This window comes from Tauraco erythrolophus, chromosome 7, assembly GCF_009769465.1.
Source record: "Tauraco erythrolophus isolate bTauEry1 chromosome 7, bTauEry1.pri, whole genome shotgun sequence".
NCBI lineage: Eukaryota > Metazoa > Chordata > Aves > Musophagiformes > Musophagidae > Tauraco > Tauraco erythrolophus.
The window spans coordinates 27,110,452-27,135,541 of NC_141471.1; the positions used below are offsets into that span (position 1 = coordinate 27,110,452).

General features: G+C 41.5%; 1 protein-coding gene across 1 annotated transcript in view; it reads right to left on the minus strand.

Moving 5' to 3' along the window:
* CALCR (calcitonin receptor) overlaps positions 1 to 21,692 on the minus strand; it is a 77,422-nt gene extending 55,730 nt beyond the window's left edge. The window contains exons 1-3 of the mRNA XM_086614793.1: positions 21,615 to 21,692; positions 12,654 to 12,807; positions 8,472 to 8,582 (exon numbers count right to left, since the gene is read on the minus strand). Coding sequence (XP_086470919.1) covers positions 8,472 to 8,582; positions 12,654 to 12,807; positions 21,615 to 21,662 — 313 coding nt within the window. The 5' untranslated portion in view covers positions 21,663 to 21,692. The remainder of the gene's footprint in view (positions 1 to 8,471; positions 8,583 to 12,653; positions 12,808 to 21,614) is intronic.
* Positions 21,693 to 25,090: the final 3,398 nt, after the last annotated feature.

The following is a 25,090-nucleotide window of genomic DNA, read 5'->3' on the forward strand; positions in this document are numbered from 1 at the left end:
GAATGAATGCAGTAAAGTATATATACCCAGCTTTCATTCAGATGCAATTATTTATGGGACAATAATTCATTTAAAGAGGCTGTTGGAAGCTGTTTCTGGAAGAGACAATGAGGCACTGATGCTGAACCCAATGGAACTGTGCACAGGCTGGCAAAGCCAGCGCTGTCATTAGTTCTCATCCCAACCTGTAATATTGATGTCGGAAAATGGATGTGCCCACCGGCTAGCACACAAATCTGACCTTTTGCTTTAAAACCTTACACTTGCTATGACATGCTGGTATTCATACACAGGTACCAGCTGACTGTATCTCACAGCAGAGTTTCAGGTATGAAGGGAAATAATTGGTTAAAAATACTATGTAGAGAAAGGGCAGCAAGCAGTGTATAAACTGAAGCCTGCATGCTGGAGCTGGTGGGTGGAAGAGTCCCACCGAAATCCCACTGGCGTGAGCAGAAGCACTGCTTGCTCTTCTCTGAAGCTGCAGAGCACGTGGGCACCCGGAGAAGTGGCCTCACAAGCATTGTGGTGCAGGTCCCAAGCGCCCAGTTTCATTTAAAATGGCTGAAGAGCTCTCTGTTTAAATAGCCTGATGTGTGTTTGGCCTCTCCACGCGTGCCTCTGGTGCTGGTTTCTGTCCCATGGGCGGTTCTGAAGTCCTTCCCGAAAGCCCTGCCGTAAGGATGGCTCTCTGGGCTCGCGCTCCTTTGCATGCGTCCTTTCACCGTGGCAGGGGGACGGCGGGGGCTTCAGCACCATGCAACTCGGAGGGATGCCTGGAGCCACAGACCTCTGCTGTGCCTGTGTCCTCCACGCTCACGTTTCTGTCTGGGAAACCCTGGACGCTGAGGCGCAGACAGGCACTCCTAATCACCTGCCAAGTTTTGGACCGGTTCCTCTGCCCTTCTCTCAAGCATTAGCCACATGGGAGTCACTGGAAAGTTTGCCCGAGGAACAAAGGCAAGATCAGATCAAAACTTAAATGATTTGATGTTTTCTTAGGTAGTGGCACAGCTGCTTATTTATGGAAAACACAGTATTTCAAGTCCGACTTTTTAGATAGTCTAAAAAGTCTGCCTTGACTTCCCTCTGCCTGTTCTAGCTTTATAATCTTATTTGCTTTATACATGGATTACCAGCATTTTCAGTCAATACATTTTTACAGAGCCAATTACCATTTGAGCATACACATTTTCGTTTTTTGTGTTAAACATTTGCATCTATTTTTCTTAACCAGCTCTGGTGATTAATGATTCTATTATTTTGGAAGATTCTGTTTCCTCCATATGCCCTAAGGAAAGCAATCGATCATACTGGCAAGGTAAGGATTGTATTGACTGAGCTATCTTCCACTGACTAGAAATACACTTTATATTGTGCCATTGCAAAAAAAAATCCAAACCAAAACAAAACCAAAAACCTAAAAAAAAAAAGAAAATTCTCCATAACACAGCATACTTTCAAAATTACCGTGAGTTTCAAATCATTGTTTTGGGGGACTTGTTGAAAATCAATACGTGCATCGACAACACCAAGAAGAACAGTACATGTTATCTCAGCCTTCCATCACTGCAGCTTGGAGATAACCTCTGACTGCCTGTGTAGCAATGTTCCTGTTATACTCGTTGCCAGATATTATCTAAAGCTGGAAAAAGTAGTTCTCAGTCATAGATAAAAGAATAATAGTTACGCTACCACGGAACACGGTGTACAAACATTGTACCTACTATCCCATGCACTCTGCAAGTACACAGCTTTTGTTAATATGCTTTAGAGTATAATGGCAATATCATCCATCATCTCTGTACGTTAGTGTCTGGGTAGGCACACTGCCGAAATTTAATGTGGCCTCTCTAAGTTAGAGACAAACATGTTGCCTCATACTTTTCCTTGAAGCCAGCCAAACACAACTGATCCTATTCTGGAGCCACTATAGCCTTCAGATTTCTTGCCGTGATGTTGTCAGGATACGGGGCTGGAGGATAAGCCTCCCTACTGTCCCTAAATCTATGCTTTTATTCAGAAAGCAAGCTGTGAATCTGTAACCCAGCCATGGCTCTTCTGCAAGCTATTCTACAGAAGCCTAGTAGCAGGTGTGGGATTATGAACCTCGGCATGTATTGGTTTTCAATCTAACCAGAAGAATCTAGTAAGCTCTGAAGAAATACACAATTGTGTAAGGATGGGTAAGGCAACACTGGCAAGGCAAAATGGAAGCGTGTGCTTTAAGATCATTCAAATACCATGTAAACACTAGATTTTTAAGCTCTGTGCCTTATCAGCTTGTGTGGGGCAGTACTCGGGCATCATGTAATTAAAAGTGGAGGAACAGTGACATTGCGTGGGATTCGTCTCACCTGACTTTAGCAACCTTAAAGTTACACAATCCAGAGGCAGTCGTGCAGACTCTCTAGTTAGCTTAGAAAGACAGACACTTCGGAGCTGCTTGGGAAAAATGGATGAGAAAAATCTCATCCACAAAGGCAGTTTCATGGGAGTAGGGAAGTGTCTAAAAAGATTAACCAGAAGTAACAGTTTTGCATGTGGTATTGTTTGTGCTACCAATAGTGCTTTTATGAATCATATTTTCATAAAAGCAACTCAGTCATTTATATGTAACAAATATCTTAACCAAATAACTCTGGAACAAACCTAATAGCTCTATCAATCAAATTTTTTACAATTAAACCAACTCTACAGCTAGCACATGTTAAAAGAGTCAACACTGTTATTTTTACTTAGTGTTGAGTTATAAGCTGGAAGTAGAAGGTTTCCTCTGTTGCAGTGCATGCTCAGCACATACCAGGCATTGGACTCTGCCATTGTTTGGATAGACCTGTGTAGTGCTCAGTTTTGCAGATGAGGGAATAGCTGATGTAGCACATCTGATTCACTTACATCCTCAGTAAAATATTCTAGAAGAAAAATTTTCAAAAATGAAAAAATCATCTGATACAAAACAGTGGAGACTTTAGAAAACTTCCAATTCCAGTGTCGTAATAAGTGAAGAATTATCACTATCATCAGAATGTCTCAGTCAGCAGAACTGGAAACTGTATAATAGAGTCATATTGTGCACGGTGGGGATAAGAACCGATTTTTAAAATACAGCTGTCAAACTTGCTAAGAAACAGGACAGAAACACAGAGAAGGGTAGGGGGAAAAGAAGCAGCTGGACAAAGAGTTCAGATTTGTTTCATTTATCACTGTCTAAATGATATCACTTCAAGACAGGAAAACAGAACCAGCAGAAATCCAGAGCTGGCTTTTTTAGGCAGTCAGGGAAATTTGCATTTTGTGGCAGCAAGAGAAGAGCCTTCCCAGGCGCAGCCCTCCCTACGCTGCTCAGGGCGCTCGAGCACGTCCCTGGGGCTCCTGCCCACTGGGGATGCTGCTCCTTGCCCGCTGTGAGTGGTGGCATGCCGCCCTGCCGAGGCACAGTGCTGGGGGAAAAGGAGCACGCGATGGACTGAGTATGCAGGAGGAGAGACCACGGTTGGGAATGTGCTTGAATAAGGGGATGCCTGAGGAAGCGGCCTCCCTGCCTGCCAGGAGATGGGGAGCTGGAAGGAGCCACAGCTGCTGCTGTGACCCAGAAGGTCTCTGCCTCCCTGGCTAGTGGAAGGCTACGACTCCTCATCTGCAACGGCTGCTCTTGTCAGCAGGGCAACCTGCTTAGCTGAACACTGTGTGCCTTTGCCAGTGGTGAGAAGGGTGCGTCTGTGCCCCTCAAACCCAGTCTCTCGTGGTCATAGGCGCCACAGCTGGCAAATCCAAAAGGGTCTGCAAGAGCTATTCAATCTGTCCCCTCTTCTGCGTGGTGCAGTTATCCTTATTTCTCGAAAGATATTTTATAAGAAAGACAAAGCCATTCAGAGACCACAGTGTGGCACGAGAAGGGAGCTGCAGAGAATACAAATACAGCAGTGCCTCTGTCCTCTCCACTGCTGTGATCCACACTCCAGAGCAAGGGGACCTCGCTCCCTCTAGCCAGTGCCAGAGCAGGAAGGCAAGGCTGTACTTCCATCTTCCTCGATCCCAAGAGGTAACAACGCATGCATCATCACCCGAGGTAATTCCTTATGAATACATACAGATCTGTTTCCAACTTGCACTTCTAGAAACTTTGCCCTTGAAGCCACAAGAAGAGTTATGAGTAACTGGCTTACAAAATGGAACCAAAGACAGAAACCCAACAAAGTACAGAACTGAGTGGAGTTTCTCTAAACATGGCCTTCGATCACAAAGTTGGGCTAGGCTTGCTCCCTGCTGGGGTGGCTGCTGCTATTCCCCATGGCACCTTGCCAAAGAGGAAAGGGAGCGAAAGTGGAATGAAACGGTATGGCTGCCACAGTGCGACTCGCACATTCAGCTCCATCACTATATGTGACTGCACCAAATGAATCCTGACCAAACACACCGTGCAGGGAGAGTGAGGTGGGAAATACAATGCTCCCCTGTCACAAACTCAACAGCGTGTGCACAGTCCAGGGCAGTGCTGTGCTCCTCCTGTTGACCCCTGTAAATCTGCTTTGCCAGAAGGCCATTACATTCACCACATATTTCCTTTTTTTTTTTTTATTAGCAAGAATATTACCAGCATGAATTAAGTACTACATTCCTATTAAATTTAATTCCTAGCAATTTCAGCATGACCTGGAACCATTTCAAAGGGATCACATCAAAGATTAGCCTGGATGAAATATGAATATAAAATACAATTCAAGAGAAACTGTGCATGTTGCCTGAATAGAGGAGTATAAATCAGCCCTGCTCAGAGCTTCGCAGTCAGGAGTGGATGAGACAATGAATTTCCGCTGTCACTGGAGTTAAAGCAGTAGGTCTGAGTACGTTTTCCAGACAAATTGATTTGGTTTTTATGCATTATCACATTGCACGTGATGGTTATTGTGAGAAATAAATTGCTACAAGAGGCAACAGTTGTGTATTGAAAAGGATAAAGTTGTTACAGCTTGTAGAGAGGGGTTTCTGTTTGTCTGATACTCATTTCTTTTCACAGGATAAAGCTTCTTCAGGTGAGGAAAGAACTGTGGGAAGCCCTAGCCAACTGAATAGACTAGATTATGACAGTGGTCCTTCCTTCTTTCAGAACACAGATTTATAACTAGGATGAATAGGCAGTAAGTTCAGTGAAACAAGTGGGACTACATCGAGTAGTTAGTTGTGAAATTGTCGGACACAAAACAAACGGAGCATGGTGGTGCTCTTTTTGGCATTTTGCTTCTTGGCCATTTTCTCCAGATCATGATTCCACCCCATTTACTTTCTAACATACTCTAGCAATTTCTTCTTGGCATTGATGCTGAATGTTGTTGAGGGTTCATACACAGAGAGCGGGTATACAGCACCCACAGGTGCAGATGGGAGGAGGATCTGATCCTATGCTGCCAGAGAACATTTCACTTTTCCAGTTACGAATGGCATAAGTATCAAAGCACAATAAGAAAGCTGTTTGACATAATTTTATTCCAGGACTCAAAGCTATAGGTGGCCTCAAACAAAAGTAACTTAGCCATCAGTGAGCTGATACACAGTGGTTCTACAGATATCAGTGCTGCACAGCGTGAAATATTTATTTCAAAAGTCCATGGGGTTACTTGCATGCCTAAAATACACGCTGAGGTGGTTTGATAACATGGAGACTTAATGGGAAGGAAATCTGACAGGCACCGCAGTTTTCATCTTGTAAAATCATTGTTCTTTAGGATGAATTTTCAGTTTCTCAGCAGAAAACCTAGCTGTATTTTGTTTAACAGGCATAAGTTACCAGAGGAAATAATGACTTGTGACACAAAACCTGACAGACGTCTCAGGACAGCTGAACCTGTGCTTTTGGCCACCTCTAAGTGGCAGCCACTTCCATTAGCAGTTGAAAGACTTCTGGTCACACAATTTCTTGTCTCCCTTCTACTTTATTAAGATCCCGTATGACAGTCAGCCACCTGTAAAGCAAAGACTGGCTACTCGCTGGTTGGATGCCACAGCTGTAATATGTGCTGGGTTACTCAACAGCTATTCTAGGAAAGTGACTCTGGCTCAACCAGGAGATGCTGAGCTGCTGCTGAGCTGGGGAAACACTGTCAACTGAGCAGGATGCAGGCAAAGAGGCTGGCAGAGGTGCTGATAAGGAGAAGAGGGATGTGCCAGAGGAAAATACTGAGTCCAGAAGGCCACAGGTGTTGTTTCTAAGCAGGACAGCAGAGAGAACAGCAGGAAATTCATGACTGGAGGCTTTGTACAGAGAAAAGGAATACTAAAAAATTCCCAAATCTGCAAGTTTTAAAGCATGGCAAAAAGAGTTAATGGCAGTACACACACACTGCGGGCCAGAGTCTGCAGCACGCATCTGTACATTAAGGAGTGATTTGCAATCGGTCCTACAAGCCACAGGCCTTGGTGTTAATAAGCATTAGCAAGTGAAGTGAGGTGCTTCTCCATGGATGGCTTCAAGGGTGACTTTGAAGAGTGCTGTTGTAGTGGAGCAACTAGTTCAGAACAAGTCACTGGAGACAAGTGGGCAAGTGGAAAAACTGGGAATAGGTGGTTCTGTAATCACTGCCATGCACTGAGGGATGAGGCCCTTGAGTCGTGGGGAAAATTCTGTGATCACAGGGCTGCCCAGCACCCACTTCTGCAGGTAGAAGCTGAACAGCGCCTGGAGTATACATAAACTAGGACTGTTAGGTTCACAACTGTTTTTCTAAGAAAACCATGAAAGCAGGGAAAGCAGAAGCCTTTTAGTAAATTTTCCTATTCATCAAAGGGGCTGTTGCCACATGGGGAAGACATCATGAACAAAATGAGGGCTGAAGTGGAAGGCACAGACCACATCCAAGAGACACCTCTAACATACACGTACGAAGAGCCTTGTGCAACCTCAGAATCCAGAGCCTTCAGCTCTCTCCTGAATGTGGGCACCTCTGTCTGGGAACTGAACCAAGTTTGTCCAATTCTTTTAAAATGCTCTTCTGGCATCTTTTGTGCAAATAGACTAATGGTTGAAGCACTTGTCTGCAGAGGGAAACCTAGGTCAAAGGCACCCCTCCAGTCATGGATCTCAGCTCCTCAGTCTGTTTCCCCCTAGGTGCTCCAATGATTAGGCACGAGCATGGCCCTGCTGCAAGACTCCTCATTGAAAATCATGACACTGTACAGAAAAGAGGTCAAGACTAAGCATGTCAGAAAGCAAAAGAAGGTCATGAAAGACAAGACTTTGCAATTCCGTGCCTGTTGTGTGTTTCAGGGATGCAAACTGCTGCAAAGATTTGCAGGGTAGGTCTCAGTGTACTTCCACAAGAGGTGGACAGTCATGCTACCACGTGAGCTCACTTTCCAGGCATGTAAATCCTTCAATCCATCCTGTTCAATGTCTGCTTCCACTGGAGAGGGGGAGGCTCCTCCATCCAAGTTAGGATGCAGGTTTGAATCCTCTCAGACTGGAAGCACCCACTTGTTGGGTGAATTCTCTAATCATGGATAAAGAATCGATTTATGAAGAACAGAAATATCGATCAATCTGCCTGCTACTGCAAATGCAGCCTCTCCCATGGATCTGACCCAGCCTGGAAACACCTCTGTTTCTAAATAGGCAACAAACTCAACAAAGTCAATAATTTTAACTATTGGTACTGGATAATTAATTCACAGCTATGCAATAATCTGTTTCCTTACTTTCCAGTTGGACACATACATTTTGGTTTAACCTTGTTGAAATTTTTTAGATTTATATACCCTCCCAACCCCAAACATTTAGTTTCATAGTTTTTAACCACAATTGGTTCACTGTGTCTGTGCTGGATTTAGCACCCTGTGGCACCAAGTACCGCCTATAAGCAATATATCCTGATTGTAGAATGCATAACTTGTCTTTCTTCAAACGATACTCTGTGGAGTTTAAACCACATATATTTCCTCATATCTATTACAAATATTTCTGTCCTTGATTTTTCCTTTCGTTTGTCCTTTTAAACATTCTTGAATTACTTCTCTTAGTCTGCATGGCTGCTAGTATTTGTATAAAGAATTCAATGAACAACTGAAACTTGGAGACTGAAAGAACAGTATTTCTGCTCATCTTCTTCCATAAAATTATATTTTCCAATAAAAACTGAACAAAGATCATGCTGGTACGTATTTCATGCACATAAGCATTTTTTCTTCATTGTAAAAACTTAGAATGAGGCACTAAAAATATTTTTATATTAAGTAAGTAGTTAGTATTTTCATAAACTAGGTTCCATAAATCCATGGGTTATGCTTACATAAATAAATATAAAATATTTTTCAAACAAAAATATATAAATTAAGCAATCCAAAAGCTTGATATATTTTAATTTCATTGTGAGATTTCACAATGCTGCGAAGAGGCCACTGGAAAATGTTTCCACTCAATGGAATGAATGTTTCAAAGACTCCTTCGAAAGAGAAGATGATAAAAAGAACTACTGTACCAGTTGGATCAAAGTCTGGAAAATAATCTGGACAATTCTGAGCAGTGATTCTTCCAGCAGGCGTGTCATCCCAGCACAACCAGCCATCCCAGGTTCGGTTGCAGAACAGACCTGGACATTTAAGAGGAATGCAGTAGTTAATTTACACACAGTCACTCCTGGACCTGCTTTGTTCTAGCCTCCCAAAGGATATTGATGTCTGCAGAGAATTGTGTTTTCTTTTTGCAAGAAAATCCCTTGTTATTACTACACTTTGAGTGCCTTTCAGGTGCTGCAAGGTACTCGGTTTGCTGACCTGATGTTAGTGGTCTTAATTTTACTGGAAACTAATCTTTTTAAGCCTGTTGAATCGAACTTTGAATGCAGGATCTGATCCTACAAATTCCTCTTCTTGATCCTCCTTCCATCCTTGGCCGTAAATGTGTACACAAGTGGTAAGGGAGCCCTCGGTTATCCACAGACCTTATAGACACTCACTTTTCATTTCACCTTCTGCTGTTCAACAGATCTGCAAATCAAGTCTTTGAAAGGTAGGAAGGGCTTGCAGGGATGCCCCAGCTAAAGGCAACATTTGCACAGACCGGTCCATGTAAGGCTGTTGCATTGCTCAACACTAGAGATCAATCAGGTAACTACAGATCCAGTGAAGCGAGGTACAAGACCAGTCTGTAACTGGCAAACTGCCTGTTGATGCTGTCTTGTGTAGGCATGCTGTGATCCTGTCCTCATCACGCCCTTTCTGGGAAGGTAGCACTGTCGAGGCTGTGTCCCCTGCAAGGGCTGTTCCCAGCCCCAGAAATGATGGCCACACTAAGGAGGAAGAACAGAGCTCATTCTTGGTTCCCATTACAGAGATTTACATACTATGGTTCACAGAAACTGTGCAACAAGGCTTCTTGCTGTAACATTATTTCCTAACTTGTGGATTTGTTCAAGTAACACATTAAAAACCCCGCTATACTTCCTAGTTACTTTCCATTTAAAACCAGTTTGTGCTGGGGAAAAGGTATTTATCATCACGACCATCAGGTTAAAGGAAAATATGGTGAGAAAATACATCTTGCTTTTTTTGCTCTGGTATCAAGGGAGTTTCAGAATTGCTGCTATGACTATGTAGGTTGTTTTTGAAAGAATCATACAGAAGGCATCTAATAACTATTGAAAGTTAAAAAAATGCGGGCAGCTAATTGCTTCTGGTGCTTTTGAAATTATCCACAGATAAGCTTTCTTACTGAAGACTGTAAAAAGACATCTGAATTGTTCATATTTGCACAAACAACTGTTTTTAAGTCAAAACAGTTGTGGATTAAAAATTGAAGGTAAAACTTTCCAAATTATTTTTTTCCAGATATTTTTATAAACACTTTTTCTTCATTAGCTAAGATTTTGTGCACATCTCTTCTTCCATTGTCAAGTTAAATATGCTAATGCTACTTGTTCACTTAATTAACCAACCATCATATCAGCCACTTGTTATCTTTCCTTCAGACAGTCTCATGTTCTTCTCTAGCTTTGAAATGCATCTGAAAGACTTTAAGGAATCCTTTTCTAATACCAAAGAAAAAGAAGAGTAGAAAATGTTTGCAACTTGAGCTTATATCTGAAAGACACTGCAGAACGGGGTTGGTAGGAATTTCTAGCTTTAAAAACTTTGCCTTGCCTGATAAAGAAAAAAAATCCTTGATGTTGATCTATACATTATGGAATGTGTACTTCAAGGTAAGTAACAGGATATATATGCACACATACATCCATAAATATATAGATACACACACATACATATATAGATATACATGCACGTACATATATATGTTTTATAAGTGCTGCAGGAAATAAACCAGTGTAAGTAATAAAACAGAAGAGTTGAATACCATATTGTTGTATCACTAGCTAAAAATACTGTATTTTTGGATGGACAGGGAATGCGGGAGTTCTGCGCTGTCCCAGAGGGATGGTCAGGTGTTCCCATGTGCCACAGCTCCTCATTTTGCTGTTCCATTGGGATTCAAGGGAATCAATTCTACCTTGAAATGGGCAAGCGAAGTGAGTGTACACAGTCCATTACTTCGGCTCTGCTGACACATGGCCACTTGTAATGCTGCCACAGCTCACCTGTATTACAGCATCTCTCTGGCTTTTGAGTGTGAGATACTATGCAGTTCTCTGTAGTTCATTGCCATCAACTTTGAGTCCCAGGATTATGAAGGACTGAAACTATCTTTGCACCAGTCTACAAACAGGCTACATCAGGGACTGCAGGGGTGCCAGAGAAAAATTAGACACATCTTGGCTGGCTCTGTAAAGTTGTACCAGACTCTGGGCTTTACTGGGAACTTCAGTGTTAGATCCCACTACTGTTCATGCTGGAAATTCATACCCAGTATATCCCTTCAGCTCATAGAATCATAGAATCATAGAATCGCTAGGGCTGGAAGGGACCTTCAAAGGCCATCTAGTCCAACCCCCCTGCAAGGAACAGGGATATCTCCAACTAGATCAGGTTGCTCAGGGCCTCATCCAACCGGGCCTTGAACGTCTCCAGGGATGGAGCATCCACCACCTCTCTGGGCAACCTGTTCCAATGTTCTACAACTCTCATGGTAAAAAATTTTTTCCTAATATCCAACCTGAATCTACCTCCCTCTATTTTAAAACCATTACCCCTTGTCCTATCACAACTGGCCCTCCTGAACAGCCTCTCATGTGTTGGGCTTCTCTTCCCAGGAGATACCCCTACAGTTGTCCTTTGCATTACAGGGATTTCCCATCTCATTGCATTCTCCCCTTCAAATTTGGGAGGAGAAACTTCCAACTCTTTATGAAGTGAAAATTTTGCAGGGCTGGTGAGGATCCTGTAATTCAGTTGAAAACGCAACTTCAGTAGTGTTGGCATTGTTCCTTACTCACCCCTTACCTTCATTCTGGGTTATAAATCAATTAAGTGCATGTTGCTATGAACATAACAGTCCCCAATGGCATCACTTAAATCTAGCTGCCAGTTGAAGGAATGCAGGAACTGCTGTGCTGTGTCTGACGGCTGTGGGTCTGTCACCGCTGTCCTCCTGCGACAAGGCTGCCCTTGAGAACTCTACCAGGAATTCATATGCCTTGAGACATACGAATTCCCAGCTCATGCTGGGAAAACACTTCAGCCCTTTGCAATTAATCACATGAGCAAGGTGCAAAAGAAAAGTGAATCCAGCTGAACTATCAAGGGACTGAAAAAATGACATATTTGTAGAGCTGGAGGCTAAAAGAGTAACCTGAGCAGACAGTAAGTTACTTCCTCCCTCAAGCCCAGCAATTGTTTATGTCTGAAATATGATGCTTTCTACCACACAACCTTGTTTAAATACTTGTGAGTTTTCCCTAGTATTGGTCTGAATGAAAATCTATTTGAAGCAATGGGAATGTCTATCTTAATTCCAAAACATTTCTGCATCAAGACCTGAGTATCTTAACATCTAATTATTCTTTGAGTCTCACCGAGCCCAGTAAAATCCTTCTGGTAAAGAGCTGTAGACATGTCTTTGTTCTTGTATCACAAAAAAATCCCATATTATCTCCACCCCATCTAGTAGGCTGGAGTTTTTTAATTATGATTTTTTAATATATTTTCTCTTTAGATTGTGTCCTCAGTATCACTGTTCTCTACTTGCATAAATGACTATAATGCCTCCAACATTTTTTCTCTAGCCTCCTCATAACTTCTTCCATATTTTCTCTGAGAAAAATGACCAAAATGCTCAGTCCCAACCAGAAAAGCTTCTTCATTTATACTGTGCCATTGTAGCGTCGCTATTAATTGTCATGTCCTTTCTTATTAATCTTAATATGTGCCTCGTGTTCAATAAAGATGTGTCCTCAGTGCCTTATCAACCTCTTTTTGCTAGTGTCACTGCTGAATATGGAGCATCTGGAACATCTGCTGTTAGCACAGAGCATGGCACCTATCAGTCAATACATGAATGTATTGACTCGTTCCAGGCCTTTATTTTTCTTAGCACTTAAGAGGATGCTAAGTTAGTGTGAATTTGACTACTGCTTATAGGACGGAAACTGCACCCTGAAGAAGACTATGGGTTAGTATGCAGAAGAAAACGTTTATGGCAATATAAGCAAGCATGGCAATATAAGCAAGCATGGCAATATATAAACATATTTTTTAAAAATACTTTTTACCTTTTTTCTTATACGGAGGAGCTCTGTTCATCCTCTCATAGCATTTGAACTGCGAATCTATTATCTTCTGTCGTATGACTGAATTTTCAGTTACTACAGGCTCTAATGTAGGATCAGTATAATTTACAGTAGAGGAAAGACTTGGAATCATTCTCTGTACAGAAAGGAAAAACTGTTAGTATAAGTGAATAAACCAGAAGCATAAAATAAAAAAAGTGAGGATCAGAAGTCTCTGTTCTGCATTCTTCAAAGACCTTTTATTTGCACATGTGTTTAGCATTATGATGGGCCTTATACTCCTCGCAAAGTAAATGTTGAATTTTTACTAGTTTACCTCACTATAAACTCAGGATTTTAATGAAACCCTTTTCCTTGGCATAAGAGAGGACCATGAAATACTTGATAAAGTCTTCAAAATCTTTTCATGTAGCTTAATGATCTGCAAAAAAAAAATGTGTATCTGCCCAAAGTTACATCCATGTGTTTCCGCTCGCTTGTGCTGATTTGTCTCAAGTCTGCCCAGAAAAAATATCTCATTGCTACAGTCTTGAAACTGATTATTTCATGTTTTATGTCACCTGCTTTGAGCTTCTTCAACTGTCAAGGTCATAGAAACACAGGGCAGAGAGTTTAAACCTCACTACTTGGTGAGGCTCCTAGTTAAGTACTCAAGCAAAGTGACCCTGAATTTGAGAGTCTGAATAACAGAGGCCAGCTCTATTTTTCTCCATCCACCCATCCATCCATCCATCTGCATATTGCACAGTCCAGGTCTCTGAGTCCGGGTGGAAATGAGGGTGTAGAGCTTTAGTTAATTCTGTTCTGCCTTAATCCTGCATCAGGACACTCCTCCACATGAAGGTGATGACAGGAAAGGATTAGTTCCTCTGCTTCCCCAGCAAAAGCAATGGTGGTCTGGCACTTTCCTTATATGACTCTCTGCTTTTTCCCTATACTAAACCATACTAAAGCCATCACAAACACCTATAGAGTCATTTACAGGCTGCTTCAAAATTCAGGACTCTCATATACACATAGACTTGACGTTTTAGCACCAAATACTAGTAGGCAGATCTCTCAGCAACCATTTGCAGTTCAAACTGAAAATGTGACAGGTTTGAAAGTTCAAATATCAGCTTACTTCTTAAATTGTTGCTTCCTTTTTTTTTATTGCACATCACAAGCAATTGTATCTCATTAATACATTACTTACTTTTTCATTTGCACAGCTAAAATATCTTGGTAAAATACCTAGCAAAACCACAGTATGTTTGGCTTAGCTGAAAAAAAGGCATTACTTTATCCTGATACTTCTGTGCCACACCATTGCAGTTTAATCTTTTTATACGAATATACCAAATAATTTTTCCCTAATTTAATCTAATCTCTTTCAATACTAACATTTTCATTTTGAACTGCATATCAATATTGTCTGAGGACTGGAGGACATTGAAGGCACTTTATCTCATTGCACTTAAATAGATACCTGAAATAAAATGGGATGAATAAGAAGGAAGATATTTCCTGGCGGATGCAATTTCATATAAATTTTATGTGTATGTATACACACATACACATAGATTACTTGGACAGTGAAGTCATTTGGAACATTACATCTGGCCATCCAAGTGAAAAATTAAGCATTTAGAAAGCCAGCCAGAAGCAAAGCCAAACACATTGCTGAACCCTCACTGATGAAAAGATTAAAGGGAGTAGCTGGAGTCTATAAGGATCATCTAAAAACCAAACAAGCAATGTCTCAAATACAGCAAGAAGTCTAGGAAAGTGCAGATAAGGTTCTTCGGACAACCTGAAGTCTGTCTTTAGCCCTTCATATCCGTGTATCGCCACTGGCTTCAGTGATTTATAGATACTCCGTGTGTAGATGCCCCATCCCTGGAAGTATTCAAGGCCAGGTTGGATGAGGTTTTGAGCGACCTGATCCCCTGGGCCAGGGATTCACTCAGAGAGATTAAAAATATGGATGGGACTGTGTCACTAAAGCTCAATGGAAATAACTTCATCAGTGGAGATCACTTAATGGCCTACAGTAAATCTAAAGCAAATTCAGATGAAGACTGTCTCTTAAATTATCTGATTTTTTTTTTTTTATTGCCAAACATAAACTCAGATTTTCAAAGTTAGTCACACACAAATCTTTCCAGGCACTTTTGATGTAATTGAATAGCCTCTGTGTGAAATCAAATTCATTGGTTATACTTAGGTGTGTTACTGGTATTGTTCATCTGTGATATGTCCTTTAAATGTACTCTTGCCTTTGCTTACTATTACTCATTTCTGTTTGCCTAGATTTGAAAAGCTGGCCATGGAAGTCTGAGCAATATTTTCTTCTACCTCAAAATCAGTCGACCATTTCAGCAGACTAATGAAAAATAAATCTGATGGCTCGCTGGAGGTTGAGCAGTCACACATCTGTTTGCAGTGCTGGTGTTTTCTACTGCGCATAGGAGAATCACACATCCACCACCACTCTGGGACTTGAAGCCTAAAGCCTGACCTCCCTGAAGTCAGTTCAGTGGGCTGATGATCCAGCCTTATATTCCTGGGGCTCAGTCAGATGAAAATCTTTGTACAGTTTGTGATGTCAAATGTTATTGTTTCATTCTTCTTGCGCTCCTTACTGTAGGGGTCGGGAAAGGGCAAACAAGACAGAAAGAAATCTCTGGGTCATCATTCTCTTACTGGAAGTAGTAGATGCCTAGGCATGGCTAGACAGGGGAAAAGCTTAGTGTGTAGCATGGGATAGGTTGGGAACGTTCCACGAGTCTGTGTGTGTGTGTGTGCATGCGTGTGTGTGTGTGCATGCGTGTGTGTGTGTGTATGCTCTCACGGATTAGGAATCACCTCTGCTGCTATGTTTTCATAATTATATCTAGATATTTTAAGAATTAAGTCTTAAACCACATGTTTTCACCATAAAAAAGCCAAGATTACATAATTTTCACCTGGTTACTACCTACGGTATTGAAAAATTTTGAATGTTCAGAGACCATTACTGAACGTTAAAACCCCTTCCCATTCATCCATCAGTCACTTCGGATGGAAATATAAACTATGTTGATACAATAAAAGAATGCCTCATTCAGTTATAAATATTCTTTATTAAAGAGAAATCAATATTTCACAACTTAATAATCAGGATGTGTTCGTAGCCTGAAAATGATTGGTATGATTTCTTCAGAAGAAAACTGTTTAAGTGATGTCCCATGCAGCAGTTTAGCAGCCGTACATATGATGTCACTCCTAAAAGTCCAAGTAAATGACGTCATACATACGACCACCAAGCCACCACGTGACAAATGACTGTTATAAGAAAATGAATTATCATTACAAAGAGAAAAAACAGACTGCTGGGAACGCCAAAGTTCACTTGATACCTAGAATTAATAAAGGAATCTAGAGAAAGCAATTTGGCTTCATTATTAAACTAGACTGAAATGAACAAACAGTGCCTTGGTTTCTGTAAGACAGACACTTGCTATTAACTTGTGCAAAACTGTGCCCATTTCTGCAAGAGAGAATCCAGATAAAGCAAAAAATTCCCTTTTCTTCCCCCCTCCACCCCCAAAATATTGAACAAGCATCCCCAAATATTTTTCTTCCACCATCAAGGAGCTTGAAGTATACTAACCATTGACTATATATGAGATTTAGGAAAAGAAGGTATTTGTAGCTTGCTTTCTTTTTTTTTTTTTTTTCTTCTTCCTTCCACTAAATACAGTAATTCTGCAACATTTGTTGTTGAGCTCAGTCAACATATATTTCAAATTCTGGATACTCCAACTGTTTGTCACTGATTTCAATAGCTCAAACATTCATTTGGTACATTTCTTTTAAAACAGCTATGTGTAGTCACTAATCTGTGGATCACTAAACTCATCCTTCAATACAACACATCTTTGAGCTCAGCCTGACTGAGGCTGGTTGCAGAGCCCCTCCTATATCTTGACTAAATTTGAACTACTTTTCACAGCTGCTAGTGTTAGGACAGAGGAGAAAACCACTGTGATGCCTTAGGAAGGTAATTAGTGCAGGGTACACATAAAAATAATTTCTTATCCATCACAAATGTGCTAGGAAGCAGTAGACAATTTCTTTGAGGAAATACCTTGACATGACATGTTCTGCTTAACCACTGAATGTTAAAATTTCCCCAAACTCAATTTCTGTTGAAGCAGGATGGAAATTCTCTCACCGTGAGATCCCATATGACTTATATCGCAGATTTTGGCAGCTGTTTAAACAAGCACGAGATTATCAACCACAGCAGGTGAAGATGAGGCACTTGTAATGAAAAGCAACTCATGAATCTTACAGTTCTTTTCCATTGCTGCAGGATTTGCAAGGAAGCTTTATTCCCAGAGTAGCTTGATGCAAACTGTGGCCTCAAAAGAAGGCTGCAGGATACTTCATGGATTTTTGCTTGCAGGTCCGATTATCATTTTGCAAGAGGCCTCTTTAGGGCAATCAGCTGCATAGCAACATTCTTATTTTTTAAAAAAGATGGAGACAAAAAGTCCTGATCATCCCTGAAACTGGGGTGAATAGAACAGAAAATGGTGTTCCTCTCCCTCTTGGAAAACTGTGAGCAGCTTGAGTCCCAAATTCTCACACTGACTCTCACCACCTTAAATCACCATCAGCTTGCCTTCCTGAGTTTTCCTTGTATGAGAAGAGCTCCAGAACTTGCAAGTCCACTTCCTTACAGCTTGAAGCAACTCACAGTTACAAAGGGAAACACACACACTTCAGAACAATAGCTTTCCAAGGCATAGTCTCAGGTGATGAGACTCAGGTGGATCTCATCATCCAAGAGTGGCAAAGCCCTTGAGCTCCCAGCAGTGCCTGACAGCAAGCAAGGCTCTGACAAAGCATGCCAAGGGAAGCTGTGACAGATCTGCAGCAGCTCTTCTGGCCCACTGAAGGGTGGGATCTGATCTGGACCAGATCCTAGAAGAGCTGCTGTCTAAGCAGGAGAAGGCTTGTGCTTACGTTGCCCACAGACATGGGTTTGAGAGACTCGTGGGAAGAACCGCTGAGCTGGGCAGGTGGCAGGAGCCTGGGAGAGCTGGTGGCCACACCACCTCACCTCTGCGTATTGCACTCCCGGCTGTCAGGGTCAAACAGGTACAGCACGAGCAGTGCCCTCATCATGGTAGCAAACGTTTTATTAACTGGCTTCTGGAGACTTGAACCTACCGCAGCTGTGTTCCAAAACACACCAGTTTGTGCAGTAAATGACAATTACATTGAGGCTTTCACTTAACTAATTGTCCATGTTTTGTGAATGGAAATTGCTCAGCAGCCTTTCAGGAGCTGACACGATGTTCCAGACTGTAAATTTTAGTGACTAAGGCTTGGTAAACAATTTGACAGATTGGGACTTAATGAAATTGTACAATTTGCTTTTCACTTAAAATGAATTTATTTTAAAATAAAATCTTGGTCTAACAGTCCTAATTGAACAATAGTGTGGTCTTCAGCTGCAGCATCCATTTTGTCCTTACTGAGCACTTTGTGCTTGGCTCAGGACAACAAAATTGGAGTATGTGAGAAAAACTACTCCAACAATCCTCATGGATAAAGTCAAGCCACCATCTGTAGGCATTAGATGACAAGTCTTACCTGACAAAATCAGGTAGAAAACAGAACTCTCTTTTCTCAATGGGCTGTAAAATTGATCGGTCACACAGGAAAGAGACCCAAGCTTCTTGCCTCCTCATTCTCTGCAGTTTGATGCCCTTGGACACACTGTGCTGATGCTCCCTCTTTCTTGCAGAGAGAAACATGCACTGAGGAGATGAATGAATTGCTCCAGCGTGCAGGGGCTCACTCACTTAAGGAAACAAATCTCAGTCACGTTCTGTGGCTCTCAATAATTACCAAAAACTAGATAGCATCAAGAATAAAGTGAACTAAGAAATAATGAACAGTTAAAATTTCTAATGGAGTTCATTTTGAATTGTAGAAGACTATCAAGACTATCTGGTGATGTTGCAAGCATTGTCATTATTCTGCTTCCAAGAGCAAGGGAATAGAGGAAGAGAGGAAGAGTCAAAGTCAAAGAGGAAGAAAATAAGAAGTTAATTTTATTTCTAAATTAGGTTTTGGAGCAATTGGTGCTTTATGTTTTGTTCGGCAAGGGCGAGTTATTATGGACCTGTACACAGAAGACTAAAGTGCTATTTATTCTATGCAAAAAATGACATATATAAAAGAGATGGTTTCTATCAGAAGGTACCAAAACCACTTGGTGACAGGTCTAAAGGCTGGAGACTTGTAACTAAGGTCAAGGACAAAACATTCAAGGAGAAGTACAGGATGAATCTGGCATGTACAGTGGCACAAATGGCATAAGCAGTGATCCTGGAGCCCGGAGGAGAAAGCAAAGGCCTCAATAGATTGTGTTGCTTTGCAACAGCTTGCAGGCACCAGCTGAGAGTGCAGGACTCAGACGAGAGGATGACAGTAAACCATCAAAGCCATCAAAGAAGAAAGATCTGGAGGACGGATTTTGGGGGTGGGTAGAGACCAGGAATGGGAGGTTACCTCTGTGTTGCAAATCACTTTGGTTAATCTCAGACAATGGTTGACATGTAAGTCCCTGGGACTCATAGCTCTGGGAACCCAGGCATGATTAAAAGAACCAACAGAATGGGAACAGACTTTTTGGAAGAGAAAGAAAGACATCCTTTCCTTGTTACAGACTACAAATAAAATACAAGAACTGAATGCTTTCAACGAGCTACAGGTGGGAAAATTACTGGAAAGATGACTGATGCCAAATATTTTTCATATTTGTTCTAACAGCAGTGTTCTGGCAAGTGACATCACAGAAACAGAGTTTGCTCACGGTCTGCTTCTCTGACTGTGGAAGATAAATTAACCTAGGAGATGTCTAAGTAGATCACAGTATGGCCACTGCAGTGGGGAAGGAAGAAATACAGACACTCGAACAGTGAAAATATAAGGAAATCTTTGCTTAAGTTATTTGAAGTCAGAAACTGGAGAGCCCTCTGATGCAAAGATACCGAAAGGAAGGGGATGCAGATCTCACTACAGAGTTTCTTAAAGAAATCCTAGCCCTGGAGTACTGCAGGAATGAGCACAAACCTAATGTTGCACACATGCTACCACAGGATGAAGATTTAAAAGATTTGTGGATAACAGGGCAAGGATCGGCCCAGTTCTTCACAGGCTGACCTACAAATCCATGGTGTAGGTCAGAGCACCTCAGATGGTCAGAAATTCCATTGACAATTTTATTTATCAGGATATTTACAGTCCTGCCATTTGACTGGCTAAGAAAAATAGTCTGGAACTGTTCCTTCAGTCAGCATTGGCTTTTATTGGAAGACTCACTGATCTTTGACAAGGTACCTGTCAGGCTGTGCAGATCAGCTGGGATTCAAGCCCAGAAGGAAGCTGGTCTCTGTCAGGTCGTTTGGTTAGAGAGATCTCTGACCATGGGTGATGTTCCAGCCAGCGCATTGCCACGCGCATCTCTTGCTGGGCTCTGTGTTACAACCACAAAAGGCCACAAATATCAGAATACTCCAATAAACCTCAAAGCAGAAGACTTCTGCCAACATAGAGATAATTTCTCAAATATTAACTAACTCTGGATTAATTACTTTTGAGACCAAGTTAGCAGAAGTGTATTAGCTCTCCTCTGTTCTTCCTCCATCTCTTCTTCGGTTGAGAGTCCTAATCCTGAGCTATGAATTCAGTATTTTATCAAAACGACGTGTTCTTTTGTTCTCTTGGGTTCTCCATGATCCCGTTCCACTGTTTACTTTGTCTCCTTCTATCCATCACTCTCTTACAGTTATCTACTTTCCTTCCCTCCCTTTTATTCATATAAACTTAGGAGGTGAACAGCACTGTGGGCAAGTTATGCTAGGCTGGAAGAAGAGGAGGGACACAACCCAACAGACAAACCAGGGAGAGTAGTTTCTACTGTTCCCCAATGTGTCTTCTAGCTCCGTTTCCACAACTTACAGTCAGAAAGGACGGGAGCTGATGGGGAGATGCACAGAAATGTCCCACATTCAGGTGTTAGGAGAGAAGCTGAGAAGCACAGGGCCATGAGGTTTCAACCAACAAAATACAATTAAGATGAATAAGAATCAAAGCTTTCTTTTGGGAACACAGAGATAAACAGATGGGGAATAAGGTGGCATCTGGCATGCACGTTACTCATACCACACAAACACAGAGAGGTGCTTGTTCCCAGTAGCATCATTTAGACATATTCTGACTGTTCTGTAACTAAGGTTCTGGGTAGTATTCTCATTTCTGACTACTTGCAATGTCTTCGATTTTATGATAATTGCTAATAATTTGAGGTTTCACAAGCAGAGATCAGAGAAAGCATTCAACCCACAAGAGAGGTTTTTAGTCAAGTAGAAACGAATTTGCTGCATAGTTAGAACAATAGGTACTCAGGCACATTGCATACATTGAAATAATGGTAATATAGATATTGAACAGTTGAAAATAGCAGTTGAACGGAATAACTAAACTTCATACTGTCATTTTCCATTTCAGTTGCTTTTCTAAGAGCAAAGTATCTATAAACAGTGATAATCCTCAATTAATTAAGTCAGTCTAAGTCCCACACAACAATGTTAAGGACATTTTCAAACACAAGTTTTCATATCACTGATATGTTGTAAATCACAGAAATGAGAAATCACGTGCATTACCTTCTTCAGACTTGCAGTTCTGTCTCACCAAGAAACAATAGTTTCAAGTTCAAATTTTATGATATATCTTATTTAGAAACTTTATTAACCTTATTTTGAAATTTATCAGTAAGGGAACTCATTCCTTCACCTGTGCAGTATAACAAATAAAACTCAGTACTCCATATTCTGAACATCACCACAAAGTTAAATTTGGCAGGTGTTACGAGCAGTTCAGTTTTCTCATACTTACAATTAGAAGGATGATCAGAAAGAAGCAACTGTGGGTTGTTTTTTTCATTGTGGAATCTTCCTGGAGAGACACGTTGTAGCTGACCCTGGTGGGATTTAAACAACAAAACAAAAGCAGAATTAGGCTTTATTTGTTAAGATAAATTCCTTGTCTCTGTGTACGAGCATATTTTTAGACTTAAAGTGCACTCTGCATGTGTATGAGTGTGCCTCCAGCCTTGTGTGTGCTCATGTTTCATTTCACTGGAGATGGGTATGCTTTTAATCCAATGTCCTCCGTGGATCTCTGGTGGCAAGTCCAGCTGACATGGTACACAGCTCCATGTTACTATGTCACCAGCAGTAGAACTGGGTTAAGTTCTGTGTCTTTGACAGCTGAGGCTACCTTGGTTGTCCTGATTCAGCTGCTTCTAACCTTCACATAAGGCTCCAGACTTGTGAAGAATCTGGATATTTAAAAAAATAACTAAAAACCCCAAAAAGATCTGGTTAGCAGATAGGCGTAACAGCAGCTCAAAAGGCGTATTTATGATGCTAGAGAAAGCCAGAGGTTGGGGAACTTCTAGCTAGATGAACAAGCAAGTGTAGCAGGAAAGGAGAGAGAAATCAGGAACACCACCATGGGTATTCATGTTCCCTAATGCAGCTAGCTTGGCTGGGCTGTCGACAGAGAGGTGGCAGCGTAACCCTCAGGCCACCAAGAATGACTATGTCAGCTGCACAAGGTACTGGAGAAGCAGGGCATGGCCACAGGCTTGGAGGGAACTGGATTGGCAGCTTCTTGCTTTTCTTTTTTTTTCCTAAATCAACACTCATCTGGCCCTTCTGGAAAAATATCCAGAGGTCACCTTATATCATCACTTGCTTTGCAGTTGTGGGAGTTGAAGCAAGCACAACCCTCTGCATTAACACATCATTTTTAGTTTTATAAAAATGGAACTTCTATACTTGAGTGAGAAACACAACTTTTGTCAAGTTGTCAAGGCACAGGTGCCTTCGGGTGTCTCATAGAACAGGGGCCACAGGCTGAGCAACATGCCTATAGACCGTCTTCAGCCACAGTAAAACAGGGAGCATTCACATAGCTTTTTCCTTCAGACAGCGTAAAAACTAAGAGTGAGGTGTTTTCTACTTGAGTAAACATTCCTGTAAGCACCCTACACATCTGAAACCCAGGAATTTAATGGGAAAAAGGCACACAGACTTGAATGCTGAGTCTACTTTACATGTAGCATGCCACACAATCACTCGTGTAGCATTTGTCTCTGCAACAGCACCGTAACAGCTTTTCTTGAAATATCTGGAAAGTCACCTGTTTTCAGAGGGGAAGAAAAATACGGGATCAAGTCATAACTGTCCTTATGTAAAGCAGAACTACGTAATCTCAAAACGTATTAAAGGTGTGGCACTGCCACTTCAATGTAACACACATGGACGTAATCTCCTACTAGAACCAAATGGGAGTGTTGCCATCATGTGTCACTGAGATTACATAAACCACAAACTGATGGAAAACAGGGTTCAGAGGATTTCCCCCCAAGTAGGAAGTATCCTTATTACCATCTGAGCCTTGCCAGAACCATTCTGGTGTGCCAGAGGTAATGGAACAGGCAAATGACAACGAAATAATACATAATTACGCTGTCTGCCACATATTTGTATTTGATCAGCAATAGTAGACAACTCAATTGAAGAAAAATGACAGCTAGATCAGAGGATAATGCCTGGAATTGTCTGCATCTTCTCTAGTCTATTCACTGCAGTGTTTATCAGTTCAAAACTGCCAAAAAGATTCATGAGCGTAGAAACAATGGTCAGCTGTGCAACGAGCAGGCATACAAGCAGGAGCATGTGTGTTCATACAGTTACACGGTTACACATGGCACTGTAAAGTGTTCTGTAGTGTGGTGTAAAGCCAGTCCGGTAGGTGCATAGGGATTTGGTAAAAAGAAGGTCAAGGAAGGGCTTTGCCTTCCAAACTGTCAACAGTTTCAAAATACACATCAATTTCCACAAATGGCACAAGGATCAACACAATATTGTGACCTAGAAAGCATAAGCAAAACCAATAGCAACTGAAGTTACCTGTGGTATATCTGCTTTTCATGTACTTTGTGCTGGGAGTGCTTGCAGCACTTATCCTCGTCAGATTTTGTGAACATTTGTTATTACGTACTGAAAGAGCTATTTAAAGTGTTTCTTGCCCCTGTCTCTACTAATTAAAAAAAGCCATCTGTAAAGTATTTAACACATTATTTTTCCCCTCTGTTAACTGTGATGACTGTGCCGTATGACACTACATATGAGTAAATGAGTAAAAATTATTTCCCATACTAAACCTTATATTTGATAGTCTTGATATTTCTAGCCTTTCTTCTTCTAGCCAGCTCTAACCACAGCAATGGCTGACATGCTACATAAAATCCAGTAGCTTTTTCCTCTTCCTCTTTCATAGGAGTACTTTCCAGTGACAACAATTTCAACAGTTTTTGAACAACAATATTTAACAATCCTAGCATAAAGCCTCTGACTAAAAAGTGGCTTTTCTCTACTTTAACCATAAGAATGGCCCACAGCACTACAGCACACTTGGGTCAGTATCAGTATCGGATCAAGGATGATGATCACACTGAAAGGAAGAGGCATGTGCAGGTTTAAAAGTGTTGGTCAACGGGCAGAGCAGAAACAACAGGGAGGCAGAAAGATTCACAGAAATGGGAGCCCCAAGAGATGGACCCTGTCACTCTCTGGACAGAGGAACAGACCATCATCTCCTCGGCTCTGTCCCCATCTCCAGTGACCCAGGCTGTGTGACATGACAGGCAAACTGGTATGTGCAAAGCAGGACACACAAGTGCCCTGGGGTTCGGGTCTCTTGTGCTAGAACTATCACTTTTTCACACCCACTGGCACTACTGCCCATGGACAGCCTGCAGAAGCTGAGCATAAGTGCTGTCCTGATTCCTGTTTATCCTTTTTCCATCAGTCCAGTGATGCCCTTCCTCGATATTAAGATAATGTGCTTCAGACATTTAAATTTTAGAACATCCATATTTAGTGATTAATCGTAACCACATTGCTAAAGCCCAGAACTTTTCCATGATTGTATAAATTTTTCACCTTCCGTTGCTTGTAATACTTACGTATGAAATCCCTGTCTGTTTTTTAAACTAAAATATTGTTCTTTCTTTCTTCATAAATGCAGCATAGCTCATCATGTGCTAAGATATTTTTCCTATTATAGTAATACCATTGACACCTTGGGATTAGTAATGAAGCTCATCTGATAACAAGCACAGCATCCTACTTAGTAATGACATCTCTTTTGGCTCTGTCCCCATTTCTACAGCTGCAGTACTAAGCTGAACAGGGCTTCAATTACAATTACCGTTGGGTTACCCAGAAGGTGGGACAACCCTCCCTGCACAGCCATTTGTGCAAGGCCAACAAGGGGCATCTAATTTAGTAGAAAGAACG